This window comes from Trichosurus vulpecula, chromosome 7, assembly GCF_011100635.1.
Source record: "Trichosurus vulpecula isolate mTriVul1 chromosome 7, mTriVul1.pri, whole genome shotgun sequence".
NCBI classification, from domain to species: domain Eukaryota; kingdom Metazoa; phylum Chordata; class Mammalia; order Diprotodontia; family Phalangeridae; genus Trichosurus; species Trichosurus vulpecula.
Window position 1 is genome coordinate 136811970 of NC_050579.1, and position 27115 is coordinate 136839084.

At 38.0% G+C, this 27115-nt stretch overlaps 1 protein-coding gene across 1 annotated transcript; it reads right to left on the reverse strand.

The window, feature by feature from the left end:
* Positions 1–1784: 1784 nt before the first annotated feature.
* HINT3 (histidine triad nucleotide binding protein 3) lies at positions 1785–27115 on the reverse strand. The gene is made up of 5 exons (XM_036766360.1): positions 26772–27115; positions 12244–12361; positions 9569–9638; positions 6377–6503; positions 1785–4718 (listed from the first exon to the last, which is right to left on the reverse strand). The coding sequence occupies exons 1-5, from the start codon at positions 27057–27059 to the stop codon at positions 4671–4673; spliced, it is 651 nt and encodes a 216-aa protein (XP_036622255.1). The 5' UTR covers positions 27060–27115; the 3' UTR covers positions 1785–4670.

Consider the following 27115-nt stretch of genomic DNA (forward strand, 5'->3'; position numbering starts at 1 on the left):
TTAATATAAATGCTTCCCAGTTTCTCTGAATTCTTCAGTCATTGTTTTTTTTAACAGTACAATAATAATACATTACATTCATGTACTACAATTTGTTCTGCTATTCCCCAATCAAGGGGCACCCATTTTCCTTCTAGTTCTTCATGAATAATGTAATTTTCATGATATGTCATTTTGAAAGTTAACTTTTTATTGCTTTGTAAATACAGAATCCTGTTAAATTTTGAGACCCATTTTTCTTGTATCCCACCATAAGCACATAGCACAAAGTAATGAATATTAATCGAATGCCATAAATCACCAGGATCTCAGATAGTCTGGATTTGGGGGATCTTCAATTCAGGCTCTGGTCTTCAGGATGATTGTTGTAAGGTTTCAAAGATTATCTAAAATTCAAGCAAAAACATCCTAGAGGATGGTGAATGAACTAAGTAGGTTTTTTCATTCCGTTCTGCAAGAACCCTACAATTTCACATAACACTTTGTAAATGAAGTTTGACTTTTGGTGTTCTATGAATTTTTCTATGATAAGTTGGCATGCAGTTATTACTGAATCCCGTTCATTTATCTTATTTTAATCTGCAAATTGTACTCTCATCTTCACACTGTGCTAGCAAATTTACTCCCTGAGTACAATTTAAGGCAGCTCCAAAAAATGATAAAGAGTGTTGCCACTGCATATGGAAACTATATTACCAGTATAGTCATTATACTGGGACCTACATGAGGAACAACATAAAAAGGAAATTTAGATCCTCAATCCTCCTATTCTAATATTAAATTATTATTATTATTATTTCAGGCCTCCTCTTAATATGACTGGTATTGAATTGCATATTCTGCTTGATACATGTTTTAGATATCACTAAATCTTTATTCCTAAGAGGGTGTAACAACACAGAAATTAAGAAACATTGGAGAATTAGCAAATCCTGCTACCATTACGAGGAAAGGTTCTTGGTACTCTCTCATCAAATAACTACACTATGAGAGAGTTATAACCAGAAAAGGGCTTTGGATTTACCCTTAGATTCTAAGTTCCTTGAGGGCAGGGACAGCCTTTGTGTCTCTAGGGCCTGGCATATAATAAGAGCTTGATAAATACTTGTTTCCTTGACCCTAAAAATAAGGAAAGCAACCTGATGAACACTGAGGCCTTATGCATGGACAGCAATAACCCTCACTGTTAATTCTTCTGCCACTTTGATTTAGGACCACTTGTTATATTCATCCAGGTTTCTGGAAGCTCCCTTTGACTTTCATGGTTGTGCTGAGCAGAGCACCTCGTAATCTTGTTTTGATACAGGACATAGGTTGGGTCTAGAATCATAGGGCGTGTGGTCACCTGATCCAAGGGATATTTAATAATTAAAAATCACTTCTGGGCACAGGGAGCTGGTGAACCCCATCCCTTCTCTTTCCCATCTCTGCTCTCAACTACAAGCCTGATGAAAACAAAATAGCTAGAAACATGTTGACTGATCCTTAGTCTGCTGGACCTGGTTATCTCATTCTAAAAGTTGTAACACTCTGCTGAATAAAGGGAGTAGAGGCATTAGCAACGGTGGTGGCAGAGATTATGGTATCAGCACCGCCAATTCCACTAAAAAATGTATTAGATTCAAACTGAAGAGCGTCTGCTGAAAACACTCTGTATGGTGAATGAATGTGCTGAATTTAATTGGCTTGTTTTACATCCTGGGAACATCTAAACCTGACCCATTTCTAGCTCTGATCTAAGTTTGGGCCTGTATTTTATACAATAAAATAATATTCCAGTAAAGTATAATTTGACACAAAGTATTTTTAATTTTTGCCTACTTTTCTCTTTCACATTATTTTATGTGGCTCATTACTAACAATCTAGCACATCTCACAACTCAGTAGTTACAAAGTACCACAGTATTTATTCATCAGTAACGTCTTCAATACTACCATAACATTTTTGCAAAAGCTTACAAATGATTGTTACTGTTGTTGCTATGCTGCTTACCAAATCTTGAAAACAGCTAGTGAGCCCTCTTCAATCTATTTGACTGAAAAGGCCAAGTGAAAAGTTTAGTAAACTGAAAAACATTAGCTTCTAGTAGCAAACATAATGGGCTTCCAATAAAAATGGTTTCTTCATTTTCCTTGGGGTTTCCAATTGGGAGAGAGAGAAAAAAATTGTTATGTGATAATTTGTTGAACCTATATACACACATCAATAAACCATCCAGAAGAGCTTACACTACTTGGAAATCTATACGACTGCATACCTTATCACTGTCTGTTAAATATGCATATCTAGCTAAGACCACGGTAATTCATTACATTAGTTTAAATTAAAAAACCTGGCAAAGTACCAAAAAAGGTGACACGGAAGAACAAAGCCCTTTCCTGTCAAGTGATTTGTGATGACAGGGACAGGGACAGTGTTTTCACTGACAAGGCAAGTTTACTATGAGCTCTCTCCAGAAAGCCAGGCCAAAACATAACTCATATTCAACCTCATTTGCTGTTTTTAGCTCCAGGTCTTCCGACTCAGCAATGGATGGAGAACTTGGAAGACTAAGGTTCTAGTACTTCTTCTGCCATTACACATCTTGCTATGTGACCTTAGCCAGGTCAATTAATTGTTCTGGGCCTCAGTTTCCATATAAAGAGGGGGTTCAATCAGATGATGTCTAAGGTTTCTTTAAACCCAAACATTCTCTAAGTCTATGGTATACAATACATGAGTCTGCTCCCAAATCTCTAAAATCCAGTAACAAAAATTAAATCTTGAAGCTCATTTCACTCTTGAACTAATAATAATAATTATGGAAAATAGGATTCAAATGAATGAAATCTTTCATTAAGCTATTTTCATTAAGTGCCAGATTTGTTTGGTATCAATATTCCATTAACTTAAAAGTGCTGTTTCTTTAGTAACAAGTAGGCAAACATCAATAGCTTAAGACCAAATACTATTTCATTTCAACACAGAGGCCCTCTTCCTTACATATGCATTTATATTCATCATACAATACTATAATCCTCCAGAAACAATACATTACTATTCACTCATCCACCAATTTGAGTGTAAACTAGAAAGAGATGTACTAAAATGGACTAGCACAAAGACAATGGCACTTCCTTCTTTTTAGCAATGTACCCAATGGAATAAACTATCAGGAATAGGAATTTTATTTATTTTTGTCCAGACCTATGATTTCATCAGTGTAAGGAACTGCTGGATGGAAAAACTCTACCAATGCAATCACAAACGCATCTCCCAATTTCATCTTGGAGAGTGGCACTGAGAACTCTCGGGGGATCATGAGAGTTTAAGTCACTTGCCCATGGTCACACAGCAGCATAGTTAATAGGCGGGTCTTGCTTTTTCTAAGGCCAGTCCTCCATCCATTATACCATTTTGCATCTCATTAATTTTACAGACATCGAACAAGATCCCCTGTTTTATTTTACAATTTCTAGAAATCCTAAGCATATTTTTTTGCGCGGATGATAGGAACAGTTGGAAGAAGTGGCATAAGAAGAACAAGTATGGGGGCAAGTATGTGGCACAGTGAGAAGAGCACTGGCCCTGGAGTCAGGAGGACCTGAGTTCAAATATGGCCTCAAACATTTGACACACGTACTAACTGTATGACCTTGGGCAAGTCACTTAACCCCAACTGCCCTGCCTTTCCCCCCTCCAGAAAAAAAAAAAAAACAAATTTACTCATTTTTGATTTAACTTCTTTCAGATGGGAGAAAAAATGTGTTATTAAAAACAGTTCCTGCCAATTTTGATACATTCGTATCATCAGTTTCTATATTATAAGTATTTCTTCCCCAGCCCATGTCATTACAGGCAAAATCTCATCCATTACAATGAACTCTAATATCTAGTTTTAAAAAAAATTGATGAGTACATTACTAGAAATCATGGTCACAGCCTTAGGAAGCTGAAGATGGACTACCTGGAGAAAAGATGAACTTTAGCACTCTGATCCAGTAAAAAGTTAAGTGGTGTCACACACAAGCAACCTTTTCTAATCCAAGTTACTGGGATCCTTAGGTGGCATTTCTGTCAATGTATTAAGATAATATTTAAGTGAGATAAGGTTAAAGGGGATGAAAAATAGTTACTGCCGAATGTGAAAACAGATCTGGGAATAAATAACTTGGTTTAAGTCTCCTTTTCTTTCCTATCCTGTCATACAACAGCATATAACTGGGTACTACTATTACAGAAAGTAATTGTTATAAATATTTAATAAATAATAAAAGGAGGTTTTAAAAAAGGACTTCAGCAGAATTTCTTGGTAGTGTGACCTTTTTTAGAAACATATTAAAAGAGCAATATTAGTTAGAAGTCATCCATTCAAATATGAAAATAACTTGTGTGTATACACACATCTATGTATATAGAATCCTTCTTTGTAAGTTTTAATGTGATTTTTTAACCTGTAATGTTTCTATTAAAATATTCCCAAGGTCACTAAGTACTTATGTAAACTATGATCACATGTCTCATTAAGATTCAAATTCAAATTCTTGTATCTTTTTCTATCTTTTCAGAGCAGAAGATTCTATACTGCTTCAGATGGCCTGTCACTAAACACATCAAGCTATACAATAGCAAAAAGACTCCTAAGTACTGAAGTTTTTAATTTACTGTGAGCCAAAATCAAGACAACTCTTCAACTGGTAGCACTGCCAGCCTGTAGTCGTTCAATCAGCTGATCAGCCTGCAAAAATCAAGAAAGAAAGAAAAATGTTATTTGCTCGGCCAAATTATCTGTAGTGAAGCCCAATTATACATACAGGCAAACGTGTTGTCTTTCCCTTTAATATTTGAGTTCAATGAGAACAGGGTCTATCTTGCTTTTTCCCCAGTACTCAGAAGATTTGTTTTGCGCACAGTAAGCATTAAATAAATGTTTTTTGATCCATTCCTATGCAAACCCTATACAACTGAACTGGCTTCTGCTTCCTAGAAAATATGGTCAAAGTCCCCAAACATAATGTAAATTATTTTACATTGACAAAGCAGGCTTTTATTGGGTAGAATGCTGGACTTAGGAGTCAGGAAGCCTTGGGTTTAACTCCTACCTCTGACTCTTACTAGGTGTGTGAGCATGGGCACATGGGCATATCTATCACATAACCTTTGCGAGCCTAAGTTTCTTTATCTATGATATGTGGAAAATAATATCTGCAATGCCTAACTCACTGGGTTATTTTGAGGCTCAAATGAAATAATTCAGGTTGTGCCAAAGTCTTAGTACAATCTCAAGCTACCTATTAAGTTATGATAGCATTTTGTAAATTTTAAAACACTTCATAGGTGTCAGCTATTTTTCTTTCAAATGCCCCCACAAAGAAGTTAATATATAAAGTTGCGAGTCCAAACTTTTAAAAAGCAAACTAACTTTTTAAAATTTCTTTTCATTTTTAGAGTTTTTCCTCAATTCTTTTATAAAATGTGGACCCTTCAGTACTTCTTGGTAGAGATTGTGGAGCAAGGATGGGGAACCTGCAGCCTCAAAGCCACATATGGCCCTCTATGTCCTCAAGTGTGGCCCTTTGACTGAATCCAAATGAGACCTCAGGCAGTAGGTTCCCCACCCCTACTTTGGAGTGTTCATCATTGTCTTTATTTTCTCTCAGAACCACTCTACTGCCTATTAATAAATGCACATTTATTTCTACTCATTTTCTCCAAAGAATATAAAAAGGCTTCACTTCGTAAGGGAATGTGATTCAGAACCCTACAGATATCTCTAAAAACAAACTAAGTAAAATCATTTGGAGAGCACAATTTAGAAGATAAAAGCTGACACTTATAACATATGAGCTTCCAGATGTCAGGCACCATCTAAGTTTTTAGCACTAAAACAAGCATATACTACTTACTGATAAATTAAGCAGGTATGGCCATTAGTCTTCATTAGGCCATTAGCCTAAAAGCTAAGCCTGATCAGTTGCTACACAGTTGAGCCTAAAGATTCCAGTCACCTCTTATATTTATTTGACAAGCCAAAGGCCACAGCCATATGACTAAAACAGCTGGGGCTATTTTTCTCAAGCCTCAGGAAAGCTCTGCTAGTTTAGGCAGAGGACCCTGGGTCAGATATGACCATTAATACTCACAGACTCTCCCTAACTAGCTTCCTAAAGTCACGAAAACTAACCTATTCAAAATAACCTCCTATTCCAAATAACCTTGAGAAAATTTTCCTAGATCCCTTTCCTCTTTCCCCCAACACAACTGTGATGGGTTAGAATAGACCTGTCAGTTGGGAATAAAACTACTCAGAGGAAGGAAGTTATAGAAGTTGGGGGGCAGAGGAGGGGCTGTTCAACACCCTTATCTCTTGACTGTTGGTAAGTCGACAATACTTACTGTGATGAACCAATATGAATTGAGTCTATAAACCAATCTGGATAAGAAGCCCAGTTGACTAGCTGGTGCCAGGACATGAAGGTGCAAGTGGGCTACAGAGCAGAATGGAGGCCAGTGGAAACCCATTCTGAAACAAAAGAGCAGAGAATCAGGAGCTGTCAAATGAATTTGGGACCATCATTTAACTCTATTAAAGGATCCATCTATTTTAAAAAACATCATCCTGGGGAGATGCCTGGGGGTGGATTTGATTTTCAAAATTAATTCTCCCAGAAGGCAGTTCATAGTAGCTGGGCCAATGTCTTTAAAGATTCCATCTGTGCACCTTTTACATGTAAGACTCCTTCCAAAGCAGTGGTTCTCAGGCTTTTTCCACAGTGGAAGAATCCTTTGATTTAAAAAAAAAATGGCAGAAATCTCATAGTAAAATTCTCTAAAATTGTTATATTAAATGTTATACTAAATTAACCAACAAGGTAAAGGTCACTGAGAAAAAAAAAAGCTTGAGGTGTTGCAGGATTCCCTACAGCACAATTAAAGAAACACTGCTCTAAAGCATCACTCCTATATTAAACCTAAAATATAGGGCTATGAAAACAGGGAAGTATAAACACCAGAGTTGATCTATTATTCGATCAGCAGAGGGCACTCTTGCCTTTGTCAAAAGCTGAGCCTAAGCCAAGTACCCCAAGCCTTCTCAAGAACAATTTCAGCAGATGTTAAGCCCACATACAGGTACGCTTCATTTTAAGGAAACAATATAGATCAACTATGTGCAAACATCTGATTTTACTCTGAAAATAAGGATTTCGTTTTGGGGCTTTTTTTTTTTGCTTTGTAAGAGTTTACAATGTGTTTAAGATATTTTGTTTACAAAAATTCCATTTATATACAACTTCAAAGGATCATATGTAGTGAATAAAGAAATACATATTCATAACAACTGTTCATCCATCCAACACAGTAACAAACATTTATAAAGTGCCTACCACCTAACAATCCAAACCACAAATGGCAGTCACAGGGCTGACAAGTGAGCAAGGCACACAGAGCTGGTACTATGTCATCACAACAAGGCTTCTTTATACATCAATAATCACTACTAGAGAGACTATGGGAAAAACAGGCACACTAACACATTGCTGATGGACCTAAAATCGGTCAAACTGTTCTAGAACGTAATTTGGAATTATCCAAAATGAGTGACCAAATTCTCCTTACCCTTTGACCAAGAAATTCCACTACTAGGGATATTTCCCAAGAAGGTCTGACATGGAAAAGTCCCATATGTACCAAAAAATTCATAGCAGCACTTTGTGTTGTGGCAAAAATTAGAAACAAAGCAGATACCTGTGAAGTTGAATCAATTTTGAGACATAAGAGTAATGGAATATAATTGTACCATAAGAAATAATGAATATGAGGAATGTAAGATTTGATATATGTATGAAATGATATAAAATGAAAAAAGCAGATTCAGAGAACAACATTTATAATTATTTATAATGATCTCAATTCGTTTTTTTTTTGTCTAGACCAGAGGTTCCCAAATTTATTTGGCCTACTGACCCCTTTTCAAAAAAAAAATTACTCAGCACCCTGCCCCCAAAATATATACATTTTTTAACCATTTAACAGTTCAAAAAAATTTGCATCATTTAAAAAATACGAATTTTTTTTAAAAAAAAAACCATCTTAAATTTAATAATTTATTGTAAATTTGTGAGTTTTTTCCTTGCATTGAAATTTTGATGACACAATACTGCCTCACGTAACCATACAGTATCATATGGCAAACAAGTCATTATATGCACCTATTCCTGCTGATGCATGCTGGACTTCCCAAAGATGTGCAACACACTTCCCCACCAACACTTCCTTGTTAAGACCTGTTGGTGGACTTGACCACCGATAGGTTATAACTTGCATTTTGTGTGTTTATTTGGAAAAAAATGTAATCACTATGACTTTAACCCTGTTACATAACAGATGAAACATGTATGAATGTTTTTTTCAATTTTTTTTTTATCTTTTCTTCTTTCCTTGTGCTTTTACTGCCCCTTATTTTTATTTGAGGTCCCTAGTTGCACCTGAGGCTACCACCCCCCCATTGTTTGGGGGGGGGGGCGCTGAGTGGCAGTATTACCCACTTTGGAAACCTCTGTCTAGACCTATAATTTAAAGGGTAACTCTGAGTGAAGAAACCCCCTTTCCACCAATGCCATTCAGCAACTGACCAGTAATTCATATTTTCAGGGAGGTGCCTGGGGCAGTGAGATAGTAACTGACATCTAGAAACACAAAGATAGTATGTTCCAGATGCAGGGCTTGAAGCAAGACCTTCCTGACTACAAGCTTGGTTTGCCTAGCTGACCCTGCAAAGGAAAACAGCCCTACATACAAGATGGTAGTCACACAGTTAACCTTTTCATGTGCATTCTTTTCCTATTGATAACTTGTGTAGGAAAATGTTTTATTATTAAATTCAGAATAATGTTGTTAAAAAATAAAAATACAGGAGTTGGACTAGATGACCTTTGAGTTCTAAATCTGTGATCCTATGATTAAAGTGTACAATTCTGAATCCCAGAATCAGACTTCACAGAGCACTTTGTACCTTTTCTATACATCTGAAGGCGGTGGGTGGGTGGGTGTGTGTGTGATACAGAGTGAGACAGAGAGATACAGAGAGAGAGAGAGAAAGCTCCCTAACAGATTAAAAACTCTTTAAGGGCACAGAATATGTCTCTGATATTTGTATCTTTTGCTCATCCCCCACCCCCTTTTCTTAGCAAAAGAGCGCTGTTCATATAGTGGGCAATTAATAAATGTTCGTTCATTTGAAGAGGGTTTCCAAAACTCTCTTTGGGTTTTCCTGCTGATATCTTGCAAAGTCAGAAGCTTTTGATATTTAAACAAACCATGTGGGTTAGTAAAAACACTGCATAAATTCTTGCATTCATTCCTTTAGCAGTCATGTGATCAACTCCAATTCAATTACAGTAGAGAAATCAGTGAGAACACAACATGTTGTACAAGGTATGCACACTAGCAACGAATTTACTATCAATTTCAGCTCTCAAACCATCTGAGGAGCAATGGGCTGTCAGCTTTGCTCTCATTACCTGATTAGCAGTAATCTTTTATAAAATTAATAATTCCCAATATGGTCATAGCTGGGTATACTCATACCTCACATCACTCAGGTCAGTGACATTTTTCTGCTGAAGAACAGTTTTTCCAACAGTAATCATTTTCTCTACTGTAAAAAGGAAAAAAAAACTACCCTTAGCAAACACTAAGATGTCAAGCATACTAAAACACATACTAATTCTTCTACTCTGTATCAAAAATTTTCAAAGGAAACTAATGAAGAAACCTAGAGATAGTAGAGAGATGATTTTTAGTGCACAAGAAACGTCTCCCCTCATCCCATTGTTTGGGATCCTCATCTTACCCGAAAAGGCAGTAACTAGTCAGACAAACACTCACCCCAGGTTCAGAACAAAAATAAAGTACAAAGAAAAAAAATGTATTAGCCAGGGAGGGCCACTATGGACTTAATTTTTCATCACTAAAGGAAACCCAGACCCCATATAAAATTGGTCTCCAAGTGTGTTCAAATTAGCAGGATAATAATCAACGGCAACAATACATCATTAAAGGGTTTGGGTGACTACTTATGAAGCAAGCACTTGGGGTGAAAATTAAGGCATCTTAACAAGTGAAATTCTGCTTATCTGGTTTCCGCAACATCTTAAGCATACGGAATTTGTTTCAGGTGAAAACAATATAGACAATCTATGCTTCACCAGAATATTTCTTACACTGATAGGAAAAATCATAAAAATTAAAAAGACAACTAGACATTCATTCTTCTGAATGAAAAAAACAGTTCTAGTAACTAGGATTTGGGGGAAGATTTGGGGATTAGGGAGAGGCATATTCAGCTAGCTCTCTACTTTGATAAGAGATTCAAAAATGAAAAGCAAGCAGTATGCTTTCAGGGACTAATTAAAAAAGGAAATTTCAGAATATGCCTTAGGGTCAGTTTAAATTCAGACCTATCTCCCATAATTTGAAAACCTACAGAGCTTTTTAACCTGGGGTCTGTGAATTTATTTTTATTTTGATAACTATATTCCAAAAAAAAAATGGTTTCCTTTGTAATCGTATGTATTTTTAAGGCAGCTAGGTGGCAAAGTGGCTAGAGTTTTGAGCTTAAGAGTCAAGAGACCTGAATTCAAATCCCTCTGTGTGACCCAGTTAAGTCATTTAACCTCCCTGGCCAGGTGCAGTTTTGTCTGTAAAACATGAATAACAATAGCACCAACCTCAGAATTGTCAAGAAAATCCAATGAGATAACACAAGTAAAGCACTTTGCAAACTTTAAAGTGCCATATAAATGTGGGCTATCCTCATTTATTCTGTATTTAAAAACTTCATTCTGAGAAGGTGTCCATGACATAAAATAGCTTAAGAACTCTTCATCTGGAGCAACATACAAACTGATGCACTGAAAGATCCTAAACTGCCTTTTGGATCAAAGATTAGATTTTATTTAATTTAAGTGTTTATTGAAATCTAACTCCTTGAAAATATTTACTATCTATTCACAATGCAGGGATTAGCAATCAGTCACCCTGATGATTATTAAATTAAGCAGAAAGCCATATTTGCCAAACACTGCATAGAAACAGAATTTATTGTGAAAACTGACCTATGATGAAAAAGTATTTAGACTAAAAATCAGATCTTTCCATATATGTGGAATATAACAAAACAATGTCAACTTACAATAGCTGTTAAAACGGATTACATAAAATATCTCTATTCACTATCAACCTGCTCCCACTCTGTAGCCAAATTAAGTTTCACAATAAACTGATCTCTAAACTAAACCCACAAACCCAAACCTGGAGCCCTTAAATAAAAATAAATACTAGCATTAAATACCGAACAAGAAAATGGCACACCATTACAAGAAAACCCCAAATGTGGTCACAACTGAAAGGAATGAACAACAACAAAAACATTAAATCTGGTCCAAATGAAGTCAAACAGGCCCAGAGTTTTGGAGGGAAGCAAGCTACTAGTTAGAGATTGGGCACATTTTTAAGGGAGGCACCATGGTGGTACTGAGCACCTAGTCTAAAGACAGAGGTCCTGGGTTTGATATGTAAGACCTGGAACAAGTCACTAAAACTTCCTTGAGCCTTAATCCTTATCTATCAAATAAGGGGACTAGACAGGGTGGCCTTTGAGGTCCCTTTTAACTCTTATGTCTATGATTCTATGATGTTCTGAAGATCACTACTGCTCCAAGACATTATAAAGGTACCTCCTAGAATGTGGCCCAATTTGTCTCTCATGTAAAGGTATCTTAAAATAGTTAGCCAACTGATCCCAGGCTCTGATAAGAATAATCACATCAAACTTTGAGCCCAAGTAACTTAAGGTACAAAAGGTTATGGTGTAAAAAGGGAGCAGAACTGAGAGAGGAAAGCTAATCCATCATAAACATAGACCTAGTTTTTCACCAGTAGCAAAAGTTGATCACTAGGTCCCAAATTCCACAAGTTTCCAGTGTTTTACTTACCATGAATTTACACTACAAGCTCAGAAGGTAAATGTAGCAAACTAAGTTCAGTTTAGAAGGAAAGAAATAAGCATTTATTAAGCATCTACTATGTGCCAGGCACTATGCTAAGTGCTTTACAAATATTATCTCATTTAAGCCAGTTTGTGATCATCTATCGTATACAGTCAAGTCATACGATGACATCTTAAAATCAAATTAATATTGCTTTTCTAAAATTTCCAACCCAAGATGATATCACCATAAATGATATTATTAAAGTCTTACCTAAGGGTGTATCTTCTTTCTTTAGGGTTTTGCAGTTTCCAATGTGCTTCTTTGGCACTACAAGATAATGGTGTGGAGCTCCAGGTCTGATGTCTTGGAAACAAACCAGGTCTTCAGGCTAATGGAATAAAACATCCATTTTCATCTGCTATTCAATTAATCTTTTAAAAGCATTTCCTGGTTCTGAGGCACATGAGCAACAAGATGGCAGATTAGACATTTTCTCTGATCTCCACAACCTCCGAAACAGAAATTATGTGCCAAAGATAAAGTAAATTCAGCTATTTCCATGGTCTAGGTCACCCAAAATCCGAAAGAAGGCTAAAACAAATAAACAAAAATCTCAGGAACTAACACTCATTGACCCTGAGTTCATTTTGCATCACTGCCCTACCTGCCAAATGCTTCCAGCAGTGAAGCTGCACTAGCAGACCCAAGTACAGGACACAGACTTACATCAAAACCCATCCCAGTCTCCCCTCCCTCTTTCCAGTACTGTAGAGACCTCTGGGCTCCAGAAGTCTAGGTTCTGCCATCAGCTTGGCCACAGCCCTTCAGGAGCAAAAGCCTTTTAAGATGGTAATCCAGAAGCACCAGCCCAGCAAAACTCTGAACTGCTGAGGAGCAGGAGGAGTGGGACAGGTCACCAAGGCAGGAAACTGTATGTGACAGAGAGTACTCTACCAAGCCTGAGGGAAGAGCATACAGCTGGGGCCAGGACTGTCCACTCAAAAGTCAGATGGGGCAAAGACCTAGACTGATGAAACATAAACTGCCTAGAATGGAAAAGGGCTGAGATATATTGACATCCAGTCCAGATCCAGTCCCCCAGGAAGTCACAATCAGAGGGGAGGGAGCCAAGAAGTGAGTGATAAGGAAAATAAAGGGGGAAGACTAAAAGTACCAAAGAATCCAGGAAGAAGATAACTCAGAGATCTTGAATATTAACGCATAAATCAACAGGCAAAACAGTAACAACAGAAAGAAATATGGCCTCCAGATCTAGTAAACAAGTTCAGGCACTTATGAATAAATAGTTCAAAATAAAAGAAAATGATTCAACACCTGATGAGACAGAGGACCCTGTTTAATTTGAGAACATGGAACCACAACATGCTAATTTTGAGAAGTTTAAATGAGAATTATGAGAGCAGAATTTGTTTCCTACATAGTAAAAATAATCAACAGAAAAGAAAAACTTGAATCTACAATAGCAAACATCACCAAATTAATAAAAGAGCGAACAAAAAATTGGGAATGCATATACACAGAAGCGAAGAACAACCTAGAAGAGAAGCAAAAAGACAATAATATTTGAGGAAAATATGGCACTATGTAAGCAAAACATACAGAACTCAAAGACAGGATGTGCAGTGACAACCTAAAGATCACGGGTCTCCTGTAAGAACATAACATAATAAACTGACACCATAATGAAGGAAATAATAAAAGAGAACTTCCCAGAACTTCTGAACATGGAAAACGAAATTCCCATTGAAAGAATTCAGAGACTGTCTCTAGAATAAAACTGAAGGCTGCAAACTCCAAGACAGAGTCGTTAAATTTAACATTCAATTCAGAAATAACAAGTTCTGTAAGCATTTCCTAATACTATTTTGGCACTGCCCAGAAACTATAACTCTCGGTCTACTGGAAGTGGTGCTTAAGTTAAAGCTGAATAATGCCAGTGCCACTCAAAGCAGGTTTTAGAATTATATAGACAATCTCTAACGAAAACTTTTGGAAAATTAGCTTCATGATATTGAGAGCAAAATTCAGGGATAGGAATCCTGAGACTAAAGTTCCCAGATTAAGGGTTGGGGCCATCTGGAATGAATTCGCTATCTCAAGCATTCTTTAGGTCAAGGTGGCAAAGATTCGGGCAAGAGTTCTTATGGAACCTGCAACCTTGGAGGTATGAAGGTAAAGTCTATATAGAATATTCTATAGTAAAACATGAGCCAAATATGCTAATTAGGTGATTCAGGGCAGGATGAGGGAATAGTTAAGGAGTGGTCACTTCTTAAAGGAACATGCACTTTTTGTATCTGCTGCACAGGTATTTTACCCAAAGTTCACTAGGAAATAGCCCCGGGTGGGGGTAGGGGCCTACATGGAGGTGTGGTTTCAGGCCTGAAATGTCACTAAGTCAATTAATGGTAAGGGCTGACTGGGAAATACCCAGGCTGCTCCTCATCAAAGTCTTGTTAGACAAGATAAATGAAGGGAGTATACATACATAAGTCTTGAATGCACATGATAGGTCAGTGAGTAGCGAGTATCTTTATGACTCAGTACACAGCCAGTTCAGCCAGTACACAGCTGGTTCAAACTAAAAAATTCTATAGGTGCAGCTGGCTACTGTATCAGGAAGAGAGAGAAACATTTTGCTAGGGCATGCTGTCCTGTTTTGCTAGAGAGAAACTGCTAGCGATAGTGTTTTGAAGCTAGAGAGAGATGTGATTTTGGAACTGGCATCCAAGCACAGGCACCCGACCATCCCATCAACGGGACCTTCATTAATCCCAGTGAACAACAGGGCTGACTATGAAGTCAATCCACAAAAAGGAATAATGAAAAAAAAAAAGCAATCATAAGATGGTTCAGTGCCACTTCATTATCAAGGATTCCAGAGTTCATGTTTTTTCTTTATTGCTAATGGTATATGTCTTTTCTCTGACTCAAGCATATTTTAAAGTTTTGGTTACCATGCCATAAAAAGCAATAACTTTTTTTTCTTTTGCATTTCACTTTCTCTTAATTCAGTCTTTTCTTCCATTATAACAAGAACTTTGGGCTCTATATGGCAGTTATTGATCCAGGTGTTACAGCTTAACTTTTTTTGCTTGGGGGGGAAGAATTAGGTTACAATCACTATTTTTCTGGTTTACTTCATTCAAAAGACTTTCATCTCCTGAAAAGTATACACCAATAAATCAAAAATAGCCTTCACTCCATGATTTTGTGCTTAATGAGATCTGGGCATAACCAATAGATAGCCTGCATACTCTGATGGTATACTCAAAAGATCAGAAGGCCTCCAACATAATGGGTGGGTCCCTTGTGGTCACATTATGGGAAGGCAAAGATAAGAGTTACACAGGATGAGCAATGAGCCTACAATAACCACAGCAAAGAGATCACAGGTATATAATTGTATATTAGAATATACATGGCATTGCTATATACAACAGACCTCACTGCAGCAAAAAAATAAGCTTCAATTGGCCAACAGTATAAAAGTGTTATAGGACATTCATTTGGAGCTTAGAACTTTTTGAAGGCAGTTAAGCCCTTTTTAACTGTCCCATCTCCTATGTAATGAAAGTTCTATTACTCTCATTTTATAGGTAATTAACCTTAGGCTTAGTGAATGGACATTCACTTATAGGACATTCATTCTTTTCGCTACTGAGGAAGCTTTTATTCCCTCATTCATTTAATAGACATTAAGTGAGCAACTACGGTGTGTCAAGCATGGTACAGGCACAGAGGGAGGTACGCAATTTAAAAAGATCCGTTTTGGAATTTGTTCTAATTGACTATGCAGACGTGTTACCAAGGTGGTTGTTGTTATTGTTCTTTTTTTTTCAATGAGAGTGTAGGGGGAGAGAAAATAGCTTTTGTTCATTGAAAAAAATTAAATCAAATTTAAAAAAAAGAAAAGACATGCATGGTTTCTACCTTCATGGAATTCAGAGTGTAGGAAATGGAATCATCTTCTATATTCCCCTTCCCTTTTATAAAACTGAAATTTAATTCAGTGCCCATGAAAATAACACATGTAACCTTTCTGAATTAACATTTTCCTAGAGTCACTAATTTCCCACTGGGTTTCTTTTCCCATGGTTACAGCAACTTTAAAACAGAATATGAATAAGGGAAAGCAATGTCACTGGCCAGCACACTTAGCTTCAATGAAAAAGCCATGAGAAGTGCAAGTGCCCTTTGACCAGTAACATTACTACTAGGCTTTTACCCTACGGGGTAAAGGGAGTGGAGGGGTGGGAAACCATCGATTGGGAAATGGCTGAAAAAATTACCCTATATGAATGGAATGGAATACTACTGTGCTATAAAAAATGATTAAAGTATGGTTTTAGAGAAACTTGCGAAGACTTGTATGAAATGATACTGAGGGAAACTGAAGAGAGCCAAGAAAACAATTTATAAGCTTACAACATTTTAAAGACAAACAATTCTGAAGCAATTAAGAACTATGATTAATGAGATGACCGACCATTATAATGATGATGATGATGCATGCAACCCATGTTCTGACACAGAGTTGGAATCAATGCAAAGTGAGATGTATTTTTGGAAATGGCTTACGTGGGAATTTGGTTTAACTACATATATTTGTTACAGGGATGTTGTTTTTCGTTTATTTCAATGGGAAGGAAGAAAACATACAATGAGGGAGATGGAAAGGCTTTTCTTGAGTCTGGTTTTCTATATCTAGCCTGTATCTTCTCTAGTTTTTCTACAATGGGAGCATGACACAGTTTTGTTGAAATCAAGGTAAACTGTGTATAGTATTTCCTTGATTGCAGTTTAGTCTCATTTGGCATGTGTAGTCATTGCTTCCAATCCTAGATATCCCCTAATGAATGAGGTAAAACTTTTTTTTTCAAACTAACAGTTGCTCTTTTCTAGTCCTAAGGCATCATTCCCATTCTCTCAGTTTTTTAGAGATCACTGACCATAACTCAGAAATCACACCTAACAATTTTCTCAATACCCTGGGTATCGTCTAATTTGAATCTAAATTTTTAAAATCACAAAAGTATAGAAAAAGGAAAAACCATGATTAGGCAAGTGTGTATATTCCACAGAGATCCTCCTCTAAACAAAACAAAACAAAAACAGAAACTCCTGCCCTGCAGTGTGCTTCAGAGAATGGGCTCTTTGTCTTGCTGGTCCAACCCCCAGCCAGCAGCAAGAACGGAAACAGGAGAAGACAACAAATCTCCAAGTATTAATTGTTCCCTCCCTTCTCATGATTGCTACAAATAACCCAATAAAGACTGTCAAAATGGGTGTTAGGATATTAGCTGCATTGTCATCTACTTTTAGAACACTTGCAGCTGACAGACTGTTTTGATTATACTAAGCCACCAATAAAAAAAAAGCTTGCTCCATCATGGCCACACTCCCTGGGCCTCATCTGTCCACCCAAATTCCTCCAAATATTAAAATGTTAATGGTACATTGCACCTGTTTTTCCTTCTGAATTTAGGAGGAATTTAGAGAAGGGTGGCAGAGGAGTATTATTCAATATTCTGAATAATTATGGAAGGTTGTGTAAGGCTGCATAAAGGTCTTAGAATTAAAAGACCTGGGTTCTGGTCCTGATTTTAATATTTACTCTCCAGATGAACCTGGGGCAAGTCACTAATGTCACTAAGCCTAAGGTTAATTACCTATAAAATGAGGGTAATAGAACTTTCCTTACATAGGAGATGAGATAGTAGAAAAGGGCTTAACTGCCTTCAAAAAGTTCAAAGCTCCAAACCCAGATGAACTACAACCCATGGTATCGAGAAAATTGTTAGGTATGATTGCTCGGTTATGGTCAGTGATCTCTAAAAAACTGGGAGAATGGGAACGATGCCTCAGGACTAGAAAAGAGCAATTGTTATCTCAATTTTCAAAAAAAAAGTATTACCTCATTCATGGCACAATTCTAGAAAATCATATTAAAGAGAGAGTTAGGGGTCATCAAGGATAGGGAGCAATGACCACACACGCCAAATGAGACTAAACTGCAATCAAGAAAATACTATACACAGTTTACCTTGATTTCAACCAAACACTATCTCATGCTCCCATTGTAAGGGAAGCTAGAGAAGATGTAGGCTCGATATAGAAAACCAGTCTCAAAAAGCAGTCATAACAGGACAATGCCAACTTGGAGGGAAATCTCTTCCGTGGCATGGCCCAGGGATCTGTCCTTGGCCTAGTACTGTTTCACTTTTTTTGTTTAAACAATAACCTGAAGGAAAGCAAAGATGGCATGCTTCTAAAATTTGAAGGCAACCCAAAGCTGAAAAGGATAGCTAAAATACTGGATAAGAATCAGGATCCAAAAAAGATCCCAACAAAAAGAATAGGTCAAAATTAATAAGATAAAATTCAATAGGCGTAGTTATAAAGCTCTCCATTTGGAGTCTCCCCCCCAAGAAAAAGTCAAGAGAGAACTATGGCAGTTTATATGAAATAGATCAGCAAATTTTAATGGACTTCAAGCTAATTATGAATCAATAACCTGACAGCCAAAGCCAAAAAAAAACTAATTTATTTGTTCTTAGGCAATACTGAAAGTTATGGTGTCTATAGACTGTGGAAGATGACAGTCTCACTGAACTCTGCCTTGGTCAACCACATTTGGTATAATGAATTTTTAAGGTACTGACATTTTGAGCAGCAGCATGGTATAATGTATAAAGTGCTTTTCTAGCAGTCTGGAAAACCTAGGTTCAAGTCCTGATTCTGACACATATTGGCTGTGAACAAGCCAATTAACCTCTTGGTTGCCCTACAACTCTAAGGCTTTAGATTGCAAAGAAGGGACAGATTTATTGTACCTTCTCAAATTAGTACGGGGGTGCCCTTATCAAGAATTCCCCAAACCAAAGAAATCCCAGGGCCAGTGCCATTCCCCATTCCCAAAGACACTTTTAAGAAGTACACTGACAAGATGGAGCATCTTCAGAAGTGGAAATCAGGATGATGAGGACTAGAGACCATGACATACAAGGATTGACTTGACTAAAGGGAGAGGAGAATGTTTAGCCTGAAAAGTATAGACACACAAGACGTCTAGAAGCATTTGAAAAGCTTTCATGCAAAAGGATTAAACTTGTACTACTTGGTCTCAAAGGGTAGGACCAGGAACCATGGATGGAAGTTACAAAGAGACAGATTTAGCTTTGATTTAAGGGAAAACTTCCTAAAACAGTTGTACAAAAAATAGAATGAGCTGCCTTGGGAGGTGGTAGGTTCTCTTGTACCACAGGTCTCCAAGAAGCAAAATAACCATTTGTGAGGCATGTTGTTGAGGAGATACCTGTCTAAAACTAGTTTGGATCAAATCGATTCTGAAGTGCCTTCCACTTTGAGATTCTGTGATTATCCACTGGATAGCTGTGAAGAAACCATTTCTTAAACTTAAAGCAGGCCTGCACAACATACAGCCTGAGAGCCGCTAAAGGATTTCAGGTGGCCCACGGAAAATGTAGAAGATGTAAAAGAAAGTAAAGACGTAAGGAGGCTTTGTCTGTGCCCCTCTTAACCCACCTTCCACTACTCATTATTGTGCCCATCATGTAAGTTGGCATATGGGTTGTGCTGCACACTCTCTCCTGTTTGTCATGTGATCCAAGGCAATCAACTATTGTCAGTTTGTCTTTAGCCTGAGAGTCGTAGCTTTTTGCTTTGTTTTCAACCATTACTAAATGTAAACAGTAAGAAAACCTGAAAAATGTATTAAAACTTGTACCACTTAACAAAGTAATTTTTTTAACATTAATGTGATTTCATGATGAATAAAAATCTTAATAAGTATGACTGATATTGAAATTTCCCCTTTTTAATATGGTTTATCGGCAAAATAGTTTAATCATTAATTATACCTTTACTTGGAAAGTGAACCACTAAAAACCTATCTTCAGCCTGAAGAAGTTTAGCCTATTTTACGGCCAAGTTGTGCAGGTCTGCTTTAGGGCATTAAGCATGGTTATTATCTGAGAACTTTTCATCCTTTTTTCATTGCTTTCCAGCTGAAATGCAAATGATGTGATTTAGATCTGAAATGGTATAAAAATGTTAAAACAGATCCAGTGATTTGACATCCCACTGCTGTAATTCTCCATGGAGAATTTATTAGGGGGCATGAGCAGAAATGAGCATGAGCAGTATGAAAAGGTATGGGTGGATCATACAATGATAGATCCAAAGCTCAAAAGGACATTAGAAGCCATCTAGTCCAATCTCCTTGTTTTATAGGTTAGGAAACTGAGGCACAGAAAGTTTAAGTAACTCAATTCTTTCCATTGTACAACACCTGCTACTACTGAAGGTACCATTGGAAGGAGTGAGATTACAGAATCACTGAATTAATGTACCAGACTCCCCTATATCATCTTAATAAAATTCATAGAAAGTACGGCTAGCTGAGAATACAGATGGAAAACAATTAGTTTAGGAGGGTGAAAACAAACAGTTTAAAGTTAATACGGTGAGAGTGTAATTTTTTTTAGGACTGTGTATCAAGTCTATTAATCTAAAGAATATAGGAGATTTTTACAAGGAACTCTTAAAAATTCACTGCCATACACTGAGTCAGTCATTTAACAAGCTTTTAAGCTACTACATGCCAGGCATGGTGCTAAGCACTGGAATTAACAGTACAAAGAAAGATAGTCCTTGCCCTCAAAGAGCTTATGTTCTAATGGAAGAAGGGGTAGGGATGGGGGGAAGAAGAGGAAAGAAAAAGGTACTCCACAGCAGGGACCCAGTAGAAAGTCTGGAATGGGGAAAAAGAATGAGACATGGCGGGCCAGGGAGCTCTCCTTATGGGGAGGTTCTGGGAGGAACCATCCAAACAGAGGAAAAGGCTGCCAGGGCAGTGGGTACTTCCTACAGAGAATAAGAGAGGCTCAGAGGCACTAAAAAACAGAGACAAAAAAATATAAAGGGGAAGGCAAAACAGAAGTTCCTTATCCTAAAAAAGGTCAGTAGCTTGAATATACCAATTGCATATGAAAAGGCCAGGGAGACAAAAAACTTAACTCAAGAACACAAACTACATTCATACCTTTGTTCCTAGTCACTCTTCCGTATCAGATCCCCAAAGGAATACCCAAAGACAGTAGGAGAAGTAGGACTGACATTATCAGCCCCAAATAAGGTCCAGTACCTTAGGGAGGGCAGAGGCTTTTAAGCCACAAAGGATGGTTGTCAGAGGCTAGATGCTACTTCCAGTCAGAAGACAAGCAACCTTAATGGAGGTGTCAAAGGGAAGAGGCTTCTGCCAAGCCTAAGCTAAATGTTATTGCCCATACTGAAAAAGCACTTGTAGCACTCCAATGGAAGAGTTCTCTTTATTACCCAGCCAAGACAGTGGCTGAGATGGGGGACAAAGTGCAGCTGCTTATCAAAAACGGGAGCGTGGAGAGTCTAGTGTTGGGGGCGGGGGGAACCTTCCACCTTGAGGTCACATGTGGCCCTCTAGGTCCTCAAGCACAGCCCTTTGAGTGAACCCAAACTTGATTTGTTCTGTGAACTTTGGATTCAGTCAAAGGGCTGTACTTGAGGACCCAGAGGGCCACATGTGGCCTCGAGGCTACAGATTCCCTACTTGGGTGGGCCAAAAAGATTCCAGAAGAGATTCCATGCCCTGAGAAAAGCACCTGCTGGTGCCCAGTAACATGGCCTGCCCATCCGAGTCTAGTAGCTACTGACAGCACAAACTGATGTCCCTAGTGCAGCAGGACTTGGTCAGGAAGAAACACGGCTGCCAAAGCAACCTGTCTGATCCAGCCATCTGAATAACTCACCTATGACTACTGCCATACCTCACAGTGAATCTTGTGAAGACTGCATTCAAAGAAAGGGCATCAAAGACAGACCTGCACTTCTAGAGTTGTGAGTTCCCTAGCATGAATGAATATGTTACCTCTCTACTTTACATTTGTGTGGACAGCATGCCCTGGTGTTGGAACAAATGCTTGGTAACCACTGTTCATGCTATGCCGTCAGGAAATCACCTTCAACAAGGAATTGAGTTTGCTGGGTGGGAAGTATATATACCAATGTGGGCTCATGAGCTACTTAAGAGGTTAGTACTCAAAGGTTTTCCCCTAGAACTCTGAAAGCAATAACAAGCCAACCTGCCAGCGCCATACACCTACAAGTGGTTTTAAAGTAGTTTACCCACACCCACAGGTATTAATGCTTTCCCTGGTTTTAACCCTAATTCAACTGAGCCACTAAAATAAGATGCATGTAAACAAAAAATAATTCTGCTTTAGAGAAAGTTGGCAGAGAGCAGCAATAATATCTGAAGTCTTAGATCAATCTGACCTGGGGGCAGTTTAGCACTGCAATATTATCCTAGCTAGATTCAGGTATATAGTCAAGCAGAAAACCAGAAAAACATGCCTAGTTTTATTTAAGCATTTCACAGTTTAGAATATTTAAACTGATCCTCAGTTTCCTCAGTAAAGGATCTCTTCTATGTACAGATTACTATGCATCACTGTGATACTGATATGATTCTAAGTCCTCAAAGGCTATGCTGGCAGAACCTCTGGCAAGTTCTAGCCACCTGGAAAGGCTTTATGTCTACGCTGAACAACGGACCGTGATCATGATATACGGGGACTACCTTACTTTAAATGAAGAAAGGCTCATGAACAGGATACTGACCACTCTGGGTTTAAAAAGGAAAAAAAGTCAGACCCAGAATGTGGAGAAGTATCATCTCTATCTCATATAAAATTTTCAAGATTCTAGTGATCCCACACATACTTCTGAGCTTCACTTCATCCAACCTCATTAGTTGCAGGTATACTTCACTTTAATCAAATGATATGTGAAATTTCAGACTTCTAAATTAAGATCACAAATTTTGTATTGTAAGGGACTCAAAGGTCTAGTCTAATCCCCTACCCCCTCATTTTAGAGATAAGAAAAACTGAGGCCCAGAAAAGTTAGGTGACTGGCCCAAAGTCACACATGTACTTCACAGAATTACTTTATATAAAGGGAATTACTTTATATAAAAGTTACTTAAGTCCTTTACAAAAGGATCCACTAGATCTTTCTTTTAAATTGTGAACTCAAAGTGCCGATGGGCCAGTTGCTCCTCCTTGGTTTTCAAAGAGGACCAATGACATCACAACGTGCAGGGTGATGTCTTGACTTGTGTGTAAACTAGGTTTAAGTGAGGCAGAGCTGCACAAAGTTGTGACCCTCACACCCTCTTCCTGAGTCACTGAAGTCTGGTGGAAAGAGGCTAATCATTGTATATGAAGCAGTTCATGCAAAGATTATGTGTACAACAAACATAAGTCAAATTTGGTAGAAGGGGGTGGGGGAGCCTAACGAACTCACTATGGCATTTTAAATGACTCATCTTATAAGCGCCTTCTCAGGACCCTATCTGTCTTTCAAAGTAAAAGACATTCATAGGTACAACTTGCTATTTACCTATTTCCATTATATGCTTTATAAATTTATCCTGTGTACTTTTAAGAGAAGGGACTATCTGCAATTCTTCCTTTTCCTCAGGCCAGTACACTCATAATACGAGAAACCTTGGTCTTTGTTTCACCATTTCCAAATATCTGATGAGCCCAGTAAGAACTGTGAAATGGACTCCTGCTAGAATAAGTAGAGAACAACGTGAAACAGAAAAATCTCATGCCATAAATGATAGAAAAGAAACAACACTTGGAGCCAACCAGCATATTCCAAGTTTGCTTTAAGTTAGCTGCCCGTGATTTTGGCTAGATTAATACAGAATGAATACTAGGGATTTAAAAAGTAAACAACTAACTCTGGAACTTTACTATTCAAAGCCAAAGAGGATAAATTCCACCGGTCCGCACAATCTCCACAACATTAAAAGGGAGTTTATATTTCCTTTGCCTTCCCTAATTAAAACCAGAGGAGTAAGTGATATTAGGTAACAGTCCTACCTTTCACTGGATCTCACCGATTAGCCCGGAAGAGTGAACAACTGAAAGAGGCAGCAGATCCCCGTGTCCAACCCTGTCAGTTTACAGATGAGGACACTGAGGCCCAGGGAAGTTGAGTGAGTTTCCCAAGGTTACATCAGGAATAAACTGAGCCAAGTGCTCTAACTCTAAATCTAGAACTCTTTCTATAAACTTTTCAGAGAAGCTAGCATTTACTTTAAACATTTTGCCACTTAACTTTCAACAAAAAAGGAAGCAAAAATACTATTTAATTTTTTAAATGCAGACAAAAATGCGCATCAATGTGTAAAATGTTAAATAGCCTATTACTCTTTTACTTCCCCTTCTGCTTTTTCTCTCCATACACCTGTATGTGTGTAAAGCTCTAGCTGTCTGCCTGTCATAAAACTTTATGTAAGTCCTTCCAAATTTCTCTACAGGATTTAGAGCCCCTTCATAAAAGGAAATAAAACAATGCAAAATTTATATGGAAAAGAGCATACATTAGAGTTGGGGAGAAGGCGAGGAAGGAGAAAGGCCAAATTTTCACAATCAAGTTTTGATTATATTATATTTTGATTATATTATAAAACAAAAACTGACATGGAACAAAACAACAAAAAAGCTAAACAGCAGAAGAGACAATCTAGAATTAGACCAAAAGCATTCAAAAGGTGAATATCTGAAAAACCCAAGACTACAAAACACAGGGGAAGGGATTAAGAGAAATTTTTAAAAACTGGTAGAATTGGATCCCATATAGAATTTTCCCCATTTTTCTGTGGTGCTACATAATACCACAAGGGCAAGTAGATCCATTATCTAAATATCTTAAAGCACATCACAGAACATCAGAAAAAAAATTGATACACTTATTGAAATTGTGGTGAGAAAAAAAGGTTTTTTTTCCCCCCAATGGAGAAATGAAAGAAATTATAGGAGGAAAAAGAGATTTTATTATGTAGAAATAATATTTTCACATAAAAACAAAATCCCAAGTAAAGAAATAGATAAGAAAAAAATCTTTGCACTGAATGTACAGCTGATAAAAACATGACTTCAAAAATCTATAAGAAATTCATACACAGATTTACATGTAAATAAAAACTTTAAACAGCCAGTATTGGAAGGAAATTGTTCATAATCACCTGGAAAAACATGAACGCTTAAAAAATTAAATGCAAATTAGAACAGTGAAGTACTACATATACCCTTCAAACTAGTAAAGATACTTAAAAAATATAAAACTTCAATACTGGCAGTATTGTGAGCACACTGGCTGCAGTATTACACAGCTGGTGGAGCTGAGAACTGGTGCAATCTTTATGAAAAGCAATCTGGCAAACTACGGTAAGGGTTACCAGTAATAGTAGGTAAATATCCTAATGATGTTATTTTAAAAAATGTGCAAAAAGAAAGTTGGGAGGAAAAAACCCCACAAAACTTCAAACAGTCCATCAGTACTGCTACTGGAAACAGCAGCATAAACTCATCTTGTTTCAATACAACAGATCAATACCCTTTGAAATTATTAAAATAAATAATGCGGAAGAGTTATGAAAGAGTTAAGAAAGCAGAAATCAAAATCAGAAGAACATACACATCAACTACTCAGATCAAATTTTACTCGGTATCTATAAAAACAAAAAAATTTTAAAAACTATTAGATATCAGAAGAGGACACCGAAGACATTTTTGTTAAAGTATATACATACATACACATCTCTCGATATACACAATATGTATACACACATATATTTTTTTTTGGTTTTTTTTTTTTGGCAGGACAATTGGGGTTAAGTGACTTGCCCAAGGTCACACACCTAGTACACATGTCGAGTGTCTGAGGCCGGATTTGAACTCAGGTCCTCCTGACTCCAGGGCCCGTGCTCTACTCACTGTGGCACATATATATTTATAAACTGAAAAGTTTGGCATTTGTGATTGTGTGTGTATGATTTCATTTTTATTTTATTTGAATGTTCTGTTTGATCACAAAGTTTATAATCATCTATTTTAAAAAATTTATTTCTATTTCTTGCCTCTTCTTGTATCCCCAGCAATGTGCCTGGCACATAGTGGGCGCTTTGTTGATTATTTTTATTATGTTTATAATATTATTACATATCTATACACATACACATATATACATAATATTATATACATTATGTTATACATAATATTATGTTTATAATGTTGATTTTTTTATTATGCCATTATGCCACTGACATTGATATGCCACATACTCTGCCATCCACAAAGCTGGTGGACATTTAAGCAGTTTCCAGTCCCCTGAAAGGAAAAACAGTAAGCAGCTGCTGTTTAAACAAAGCTTTCCTCCTTGCTAGCATCACACAACTCATTTTATTTTCTATCAGTGATGTCCTGAATATACTATACTTTATAGACTAAATATGAAAGATACTAATGCCACTTTGTAAACAAAAACGGTGGCGTCCTTTAATACACAAAACAACTTTTTGGAAAAGCGATCCTCTTTTTGAAAGAAGCGGATGGGCGGCCAGACCACAGCTAGACAGCGGTTAGTGAATTACCTTCAAACAGCTGGACCACCCGAGGACCAATCCCCCCCACCCCCGCCTCCACACACCCACACACACACGGGGAGGAAGACGTAGTCCAACTCCCAAGCCAGTCTTAGCCGCACCCCCAAACTGGGATCGGGGGTCCAAGTTTGTGCCAGTCCCTCCCTGCAAAGCCCCCAGCCCCAGCTCACAGGCACACGTGCACAGAGCTAAGCTCTTAGAGATCCTGCCCAGGTCCGGCCGGCGCAGGTGCCTCTTCTCCTCACCCCCGGCTGACCTCGCAAGGCAGCAGTTGGGTGCCGGGCTCCTCCCGCAGAGCGATCCGACAGAACACGCACTTGGGGTCGTAGCCCTCTCTGGCCGGACCGGCGGCCGCCCCTTCCTCCGCGCTGGAGCCGCTCGCGGGGGGCGGAGAAGGTGGTAAGACGACGCTATGCGACCCCGACTCCCCCGCCATGACTGAGGCCCGGGGCAGCCCGGCGTCGCTCGAACGCGGTAAGGAGCGACCGTAGAGGCGGGGCCACGCCCCTCCGTGGGCCCCACCTCCTCGAGCAGCGCGCGGCATCGTCTCCAGGCGGAGCGATCCCAGCACGGGTACGATGCCCACATCCGCGTGAACGC

Bases quoted from the DNA above. Each gene is read 5' to 3' on its own strand.
- HINT3 (XM_036766360.1), bottom strand. From the start codon at position 27,059: ATGCCGCGCGCTGCTCGAGGAGGTGGGGCCCACGGAGGGGCGTGGCCC. The intron at 12,362-26,771 runs GTCAGCCGGGGG...TTATTCCATTAG, and splicing joins CCCAACTGCTGCCTTGCGAG to CCTGAAGACCTGGTTTGTTT. The intron at 9,639-12,243 runs GTAAGACTTTAA...TCCTTTTTACAG, and splicing joins GAAAGAAGATACACCCTTAG to TAGAGAAAATGATTACTGTT.